Genomic DNA, 8,101 nt, shown 5'->3' on the forward strand with positions numbered 1-8,101 from the left:
CGTCGGTCGCGCCGCGTCCCCCTCGGGGGCTCGGCCGCGCCCTCCCGCTCCCCCCGAGGCCGTGCCCGAACGGCCGCGCCGCTCCGGCCCCCGCTGTGACCGGGAATGGGGAGCGGAGCCCGGCGGGCAGCACGTGGGGGGCACCGGGGGGACCGGGCCGCGCTCGGGGCGCGGCGACCGCGGGTTGGTTTTGTTTGATTGGGACAAACGGGGCGTTCTGGTGGCTGTAAAGGCACCTTTGGGGTGCGTTGTCTGTAATTTCTGGCGGTAAAACCACGGAAATCCACGCGTGGCGCTCCCGGTGCACCGGGGCCGTTCTAACCTGGCCTCGGTTTCCGTCTCCTTCCCCCGGGGCTGAGCCCCAAAGCTGCGCTGGTCATTCAGGGATTCTGTTAGGATTTGGCAGAATTCTGTCAGAATGCTCAAAATTAACCGCTGGTTTTAAAAGGAGTCAGCAGCAAATTTAAAAAAAAATTCAAATTAAAAAAAATCAAGTATTAATATAGTTCAGGCTTTGTGACTCCTTAATTTTCCTGGTTGTAGCTGGGAAAGAAGATTTTCCATCCCTGCTTTTTTTTTCAGCTAAAACCGATGTGAAATCAATGGGATGTGCAGGATTTCTCCTTGCTGTGCACCAGCAAAGGATGGAAAATGCCCAAAAATCCCTCTTTGCTCACTGCTGAAATAGCAGGACCGGGGGGTTGTTTTTCCCGTGTTTATTTGAGCTGAAGGAATGAAAATTCTCATTTAAACTGTTCACACCCTGCCCTGTGGGGTTGTTTTCCTGCTGCCTGCAGTAACAGGTGGAAATGTTGTTTTGTGCAGGTGAACCGGCTTCGTTTTGCTCACCAATCCCACCGGGGCAGCAGCTCCTCCTGAGCAATTCAGGTAATTAATTCTCCCTTTGGATGCAAATACTGCACCCAAGAACTCTCAAAGCATCCTTGGTAGGCAATATCAGCATTTTCTCCTTGGAAGGTTCTGGGAAAAAAAACCCTGAAAAAGGGGGTTTAAAAAAAATTAAGATTTTATTTTCCATTAAACTATTTATTTTCTATTAAACTATTCCATAAAATGTTTAAATTTTAATTTTAAAATTGAAATTTTTAAAAAAAATTTAATGTAAAACTATTTCTAATCTTTATTTTAATGGCATGGGATGATGATGATGATGATGATTTTAATGGCATGGGATGATTATGATGATGATGATGATTATTATTATTATTTCTTTAATAGATTTTCCTAAGCAAGTGGTGCTCACCACCAGTCTGTGTTGCTGCAGAGCATCTGACACTTGCTCTGAATTATTTGTGTGCTTTGTCATGAAAGTCTTTCAACACAAACAGTTCTCTCTCAGCATAAAATAATCAGGCATAACAAAAAAAAAAACCCAAAATATCCACTTCTGTTCCTGCAGGAAAATGCTGAGAAGCCTGAAAGGACTCGTGTGCCATTCTCTGAAGGTAAGTCCTGTAAGAGCCTGGTGCTATTTCCAATATTTTGACTTTCCTGTGGCCTGGAATGACAATTTTCAGCCATAAAAAATGACTGAACTCCCATTGTGGGCTGAGGAATGAGCAGATCCAGCATCCTCGTATTTCCCTGAGGGGTCTGGGGAGAGGGAGCCTGGCTGGAGCCAGTTCTGAGATCCTGCACCTTCCATTCACGTGTCTCTCAGGGATTATTCCGCTCTGCGTGGCTGGGATGTCCAGAGGAACAGCCCACCAGCCTTGCACAGATGCTGGTGGGAAGAGTTTTGCCAAAAATCACAGAATTATGGGATAGCCTGAGCTGGAAGGATCATGGCCCTGCAATCCCACCTGTGCTGGGAGCTCCCAATGCCCCTGGAGCCCAGGCAGCCTTGGGGCAGTGCCCAGCACCCTCTGGGGCAAAAACCTTTTATTTTGTTTCATTTTCTGAGCCAAAAGTGGCTCGGTGCTTTGGGTGGGTGTGGTGATGCACTCTGCCCCAGCTCCCAGCATCCCTGTGCCGTCCAAGAGCCTCCTTAAACCCTAAACAGCAGCAGGAGCTCACGGAGCAGGTCTGGGATTTTTTTCCTGATGGAGAAGAGTCCCAGCTGTGTGGTTTGCTGCTGCCTTTTCCGGGCTTTTCCCCTCCAGCACAGCCAGGTGGCTGCAGCTCTGCCTTCTGCAGCTCTGGCTGTGCGGTGCTTCCCATGCTGGGCTGGTTGTGGGGACAGCCCGGGAGTCCTGGGACATCGGGGACAGCACGGAATTCCCAGAGATCCCTGGGGACATCAGGAACAGCCCGGGATCCCTGGGACATCGGGGACAGCACGGAATTCCCAGAGATCCCTGGAAGATGTGGGAACAGCCTGGGATCTCTGGAACATAGGGGACCAGCCCAGCATTCCCAGAGCCTGGGATCTCTGGATCATGCAGGAACAACCCGGGATTTGTGGGACTTCGGGAACAGCCCGGGGTGGAACATGCAGGACCAGCCCGGGATTCCCAGAACCCAGGATCCTTGGGACATCAGGAACAGCCCAGGATCTGTGGAACATGCGAGAACAGCCCAACATTCCTGAGCCTGGGATCCCTGGGACATCGGGAACAGCCCAGAATTCCCAGAGATCCCTGGAAGATGCAGGAAACAGCCCAGGATCCCTGGGACATCGGGAACAGCCCAGCATTCCCAGAGATCCCTGGGGACAGCGGGAACAGCCCAGGATCCGTGAGACACGCAGGACCAGCCTGGGATCCGTGGGACATGCGGGAACAGCCCCTCATTCTGAGCACGGGATCCCTGGAAGATGCAGGACCAGGCCAGGATCCGTGGAACATGAAGGAAGAGCCCGGGATCCGTGGGACAAGCGGGACCAGCCTGGCATTCCCGAACCCGGGATCCCTGGAACATGTGGGACCAGCCCGGGATCCCTGGAAGATGCAGGACCAGGCCAGGATCCGTGGAACATGAAGGAAGAGCCCGGGATCCGTGGGACAAGCGGGACCAGCCTGGCATTCCCGAACCCGGGATCCCTGGAACATGTGGGACCAGCCCGGGATCCCTGGAAGATGCGGGAACAACCCGGGAAGATGCGGGAACAGCCTGGCATTCCGAGAGCCCAGGATCCCTAGAAGGTGTGGGACCAGCCCGGTATTCCCCAGCCCGGGATCCCGGGAAGATGCGGGAACAGCTCCGGATCCCCGGGAAGATGCGGGAACAGCTCCGGATCCCCGGGAAGATGCGGGAACAGCTCCGGATCCCCGGGAAGATGCGGGAACAGCTCCGGATCCCCGGGAAGATGCGGGAACAGCTCCGGATCCCCGGGAAGATGCGGGAACGGCCCGGGATCCCGGGAAGATGCGGGAACGGCCCGGGATCCCGGGAAGATGCGGGAACAGCTCCACCTCCCGGCTCGGCGCTCCCGGCTCAGCTCGGGCACCCCCGGATGGTTTCTGTGGATGTTCCAAAGCCCAGGGATGTGCTGGGGGTGTCTGTGCAGGGCTCTATGGATGTTCCTGGCATCCCAAAGCCCAGGGATGTGCTGGGATGGCTGTGCAGGGCTCTGTGGATGTTCCAAAGCCCAGGGATGTGCTGGGGATGGCTGTGCAGGGCTCTGTGGATGTTCCTGGCATCCCAAAGCCCAGGGATGTGCTGGGATGGCTGTGCAGGGCTCTGTGGATGTTCCAAAGCCCAGGGATGTGCTGGGATGGCTGTGCAGGGCTCTGTGGATGTTCCAAAGCCCAGGGATGTGCTGGGGATGGCTGTGCAGGGCTCTGTGGATGTTCCAAAGCCCAGGGATGTGCTGGGGGTGTCTGTGCAGGGCTCTATGGATGTTCCTGGCATCCCAAAGCCCAGGGATGTGCTGGGATGGCTGTGCAGGGCTCTGTGGATGTTCCTGGTGTTACAAATCCCAGGGATGTGCTGGGGATGGCTGTGCAGGGCTCTGTGGATGTTCCTGGCATCCCAAAGCCCAGGGATGTGCTGGGATGGCTGTGCAGGGCTCTGTGGATGTTCCTGGTGTTACAAATCCCAGGGAATGTGCTGGGATGGCTGTGCAGGGCTCTGTGGATGTTCCAAAGCCCAGGGATGTGCTGGGGGTGTCTGTGCAGGGCTCTATGGATGTTCCTGGCATCCCAAAGCCCAGGGATGTGCTGGGATGGCTGTGCAGGGCTCTGTGGATGTTCCTGGCATCCCAAAGCTCAGGGATGGATGCTGAGCTTTTGTTCAGGAGGAGGGACCAAGCACCTTGGTGCTCTAAACTCAGGATATAATATTAATGTATCAACTCAGAGTATAAAATGCTTCAGCAGGGACTGTCCTGAGCCATTTGTGGGCAGTTTGAAATGCGGATTTTTGTAAATGGAACCAGTGATTGGTGAAATGCAAGTCTGTATCTCTGGAGCTCAGGACACCCACTGGCTGCCTGTGTTGACTTTGTAGCACCTCAGAGAGGAGCAATTCCCTCTCTCCAGGTGCTTGGGAGCTGCTTCCACACCCACAGCCCGCTGTGGCAAACTTCCAAAGTGTCCAAATTCTGCAGTTTCATTTGAATCCTAATTACAGGGCACTAGAAGTGGTTTCTAGCTTGTCAACTTTACCTGCACTGTGTTGTAAATACTTTAAAACTAATAATCTAAAATTACCCCTTGTGAGTCTTCATACAATGCATATTCCATAGTTCTATTTCTCCAAAGTATTGAGTCTTGTTTGCAAAGCCATTTTTTAAAACTTATTTCTGGTAGAGTTTCTCTCTCAACTATGTCTGTCCTATTCCATGACATTTCTAAATCAGCATTTCTTATCTCAAAGTTTACATACAAATAACACACTGTGTGAACCTTCTGTCAAGTTTTAAGAATTTTCTAGGAATCCATATCCCACAGAAACCACCACGAGGTTCCAGGGGGTTTTGGGAAGGAGCTGTGGTGCTGAGGCTGCAAGTGACAGTGTAAAATAATGTAATTTACACTTGAGATGTGCTGTGCTGATGGAAAAAAAATAGAAATTTAATGTTTGGCTACAAGATGAGAGGACTGGACTTGTATTCTGAGTTCCACTCCCTTCAGAGAACTCATGAGGAGCTGCCCTGTGTCCCTTAGAGATTCCACATCCTGCTGAGCTCAGTTTGGGCTTTTTTAAAACATGGCATTGCTAATATTGGTTTGATGAAGCATCATTTAGCTCAAGGCTGTTTCTGCACATCCCTAAAACCTGAACACAGAGCAAGAATTCCATCCTTGCTTCGTTTTCCTTCAGCCCTGCAGTGCTCAGGGCTGAGGATTCGTGTGATTCCCCTGGGAGAGGATGGGCAGGGAGCTTCCCTGGCAGCTGAGCAGAGCTCGGAGCCCTCAAACACTCACCTGGGCCTTGAGGAGGAGAAAATGTGAGATCTCAGAGGGACCTCCCACCACATCCAGTCCCACCCCCTGCCACGGGCTGGGACGCTTTGCTCAGTCCAGGATGCTCCAAAGCCCATCCAGCCTGGCCTTGGATGCTTCCAGGGGCAGCCACAGCTTCTCTGGACCCCCTGTTCAAGGATGTTCAAGGAAAATGAGAGAGGTTCTGATCCCAGGCTCAGCGCTGACATTTTCTGGGTTGATCAGGTGACAAGAGTTGCCTTCTGTGTTTATTCATGTATTAAACTGGCATCTTCGTGCCTTGCTCAAGGCTGTAAATTGTCACCTCCGTGGATTTTCTACCAAAATAAGCCATCCTAAAGGATCATTTGCATTTGAGGAGGAAAAGGGCAACGTGGGAACAAGACGTGTTGGGCGATCTCCTTATTTGCGCTGCCGCTGTTTGTTCCAGAGGCTCCAGGCTGGTTTCATTCCTTCCCCTAACAGGAGGGCAAGTGCCCAAATGCTGATTCAGGCATCTGGAATGTGCCTGATCCCGCTTCCCCTGGAGCCCTGGTGGCTTTGCAGAGGAGCCCTGGGGTGGCAGCAGAGCTGTGTCACACCGCAGCTGTCCCTGGCTCTGAGCTCTGCATTCTGCTGCTCTCACCCACACAGACAAAATAGGAAACTGCTGCCTCTGTTCAGCTGCAGCCGGCCCTGTCAGTGCTGCAAGGGGCTCTCAGCTTCTCCCGGAGCCTGTCTGGAGGATGCACTTTGTAAATCGTTGACAAATGTTGGTGTTTTCTTTCACCACAACATAATAAAATGCTTGTCCTGCCCGCCCGCTCGCTGCCTCGCCTGTTTTGGCTGGGCTTGGCAGGCAGGCTCCAGCAGTCTGGCTGGGGGAAAAAATGGATTAATCAGCTTAGCTGGCTGCTTTGGTTTCTCAGCCACGTCTGGATCCTAAAATGCCGGAGTCTGGATGCAGGGAAATCAGTGTAGGGAGTGGAATTATAAATATCAAATAGTGGGCAGAGCTGCACTAATCCCTGGGTAATTGAGGCGATTATGGATTGTTAGGCTGAATTTTCAGGGTGCTGCCACTCCTCAGTGTGGGCACTTCCCAGCACTGAGGCCTCAATGGCATCTTAAGGAATTTTGTGTAAATTGGGTAAAAAAACCTGAATTTTGTGTTGTGGGTAAAACTCAGGCGCAGGGCTTGGCTCAGTGAGGTGGAACTGGCTCGGGTTGGAATGGTTTCGGTGCAGGTATCTAAATGTGCAGTCTGCTTCTACAGCATGCGGCTTTTCCATGCTGAATTTCCATGCTAACGACGAGTTTTCATTCTAATTGCAATCAGGGTTCAGCTCTGGGTTGCACGTGCCCCGTTGGGATGGAAGAGGGCTCAGAACAGACGCCCTGGGCTGGTTTTCTCCAGCAATCCTTGGCTGCTGACAGCCTTGTTGTCTCTTTGCCAATCGCTCGTTTTTAAAATTTCTAAAAGTTTAATAGTAATAAAATGGTTATAAAAAAATAGTAATGAAATTAGAGTAATAAAAATTTGGACAGTTGGGATTTAGGACAATATGAGGCAATAAAAACAGAGTTACAGACAGTCTGGGTACCTCTTTCTGGGCAAAATAAGTTTGAAAAAGGATCCACGTTAACAGAGGATTAACCCTTAAAAGCAACAGCCTGATGCATATTCATACACCTCATACATGATGCATAAATTCCATTCAAATACAGGATTCTGTCTGGTCAGTGTCAACTTCGTCTTCTGAATCCTGACCCTGAGGCAGGAAGAAGTTCTTTTCTTCTGATAATGGAGCAATAAATTCATTTTCTCTGAAAGATTTAGGTGTCCTGTGGCTGCTATCTCAGTGCAAATACCTCATTCCTCTCTTTAAAAAAAGTATCTTACTTGAGTAGCATAGTTTCTATTTTAACATTATGTTAAAACATGATGCTAACATTACAGCATCGTTTCTATTTTAACTGAATCCTGACCCTGAGGCAGGAAGAAGTTCTTTTCTTCTGATAATGGAGCAATAAATTCATTTTCTCTGAAAGATTTAGGTGTCCTGTGGCTGCTATCTCAGTGCAAATACCTCATTCCTCTCTTTAAAAAAAGTATCTTACTTGAGTAGCATAGTTTCTATTTTAACATTATGTTAAAACATGATGCTAACATTACAGCATCGTTTCTATTTTAACATTGTTATAAACTAAAACTGTATTTAACACATTACTTAAGAAAATTAATACATGTTTAATGTAATACATGTTTATGTATTATGTAAACATAATACATATGACCATAAAAATTAATAATGTTTAACATTATAGCATAGTTTCTATTTTAACATTGTTATAAACTAAAACTGTATTTAACACACTACTTAAGAAAATCAGTACAGCATAACTTTCTAACATAACACATCTGATGCTCATTTGAATCTGTTTCACACCTTGTTGTCCCCTCAGCTGGAGCGTGCCTGTGCCCTGCACACGGCCAGGGCTGGCCTGAGCTCTGTGTCCAGCCAGGATGTCCCAGCAGGAAAGCCCCGAGCGATTTTCCACACCAGCGAGAGCGACCCGGTGAGTGACAGCCTGCCACCGCTGTCCCCTGGCTGCCACCTCTGTCCCCTGGTGCCATCCTGGCACCACTGTCCCCTGGGTGCCACCACTGTCCCCTGGGTGCCACCAGGGCCATCCTGCCACCACTTCACTGTCCCCTGGCTGCCACCAGGGCCATCCTGCTACCAGGGCCTGGTTTTTCCATATTTATGGAG

At 50.3% G+C, this 8,101-nt stretch overlaps 1 protein-coding gene across 1 annotated transcript in view; it reads left to right on the forward strand.

Moving 5' to 3' along the window:
- The first annotated feature begins 108 nt into the window (after positions 1-108).
- DAP3 (death associated protein 3) overlaps positions 109-8,101 on the forward strand; it is a 22,459-nt gene continuing 14,466 nt past the window's right edge. Inside the window, exons 1-4 of the mRNA XM_031064349.1 lie at positions 109-183; positions 826-888; positions 1,421-1,466; positions 7,794-7,907. Coding sequence (XP_030920209.1) covers positions 1,425-1,466; positions 7,794-7,907 — 156 coding nt within the window. The 5' untranslated portion in view covers positions 109-183; positions 826-888; positions 1,421-1,424. The remainder of the gene's footprint in view (positions 184-825; positions 889-1,420; positions 1,467-7,793; positions 7,908-8,101) is intronic.

This window comes from Geospiza fortis, unplaced genomic scaffold (assembly GCF_000277835.1).
Source record: "Geospiza fortis unplaced genomic scaffold, GeoFor_1.0 scaffold313, whole genome shotgun sequence".
Lineage (NCBI taxonomy): Eukaryota > Metazoa > Chordata > Aves > Passeriformes > Thraupidae > Geospiza > Geospiza fortis.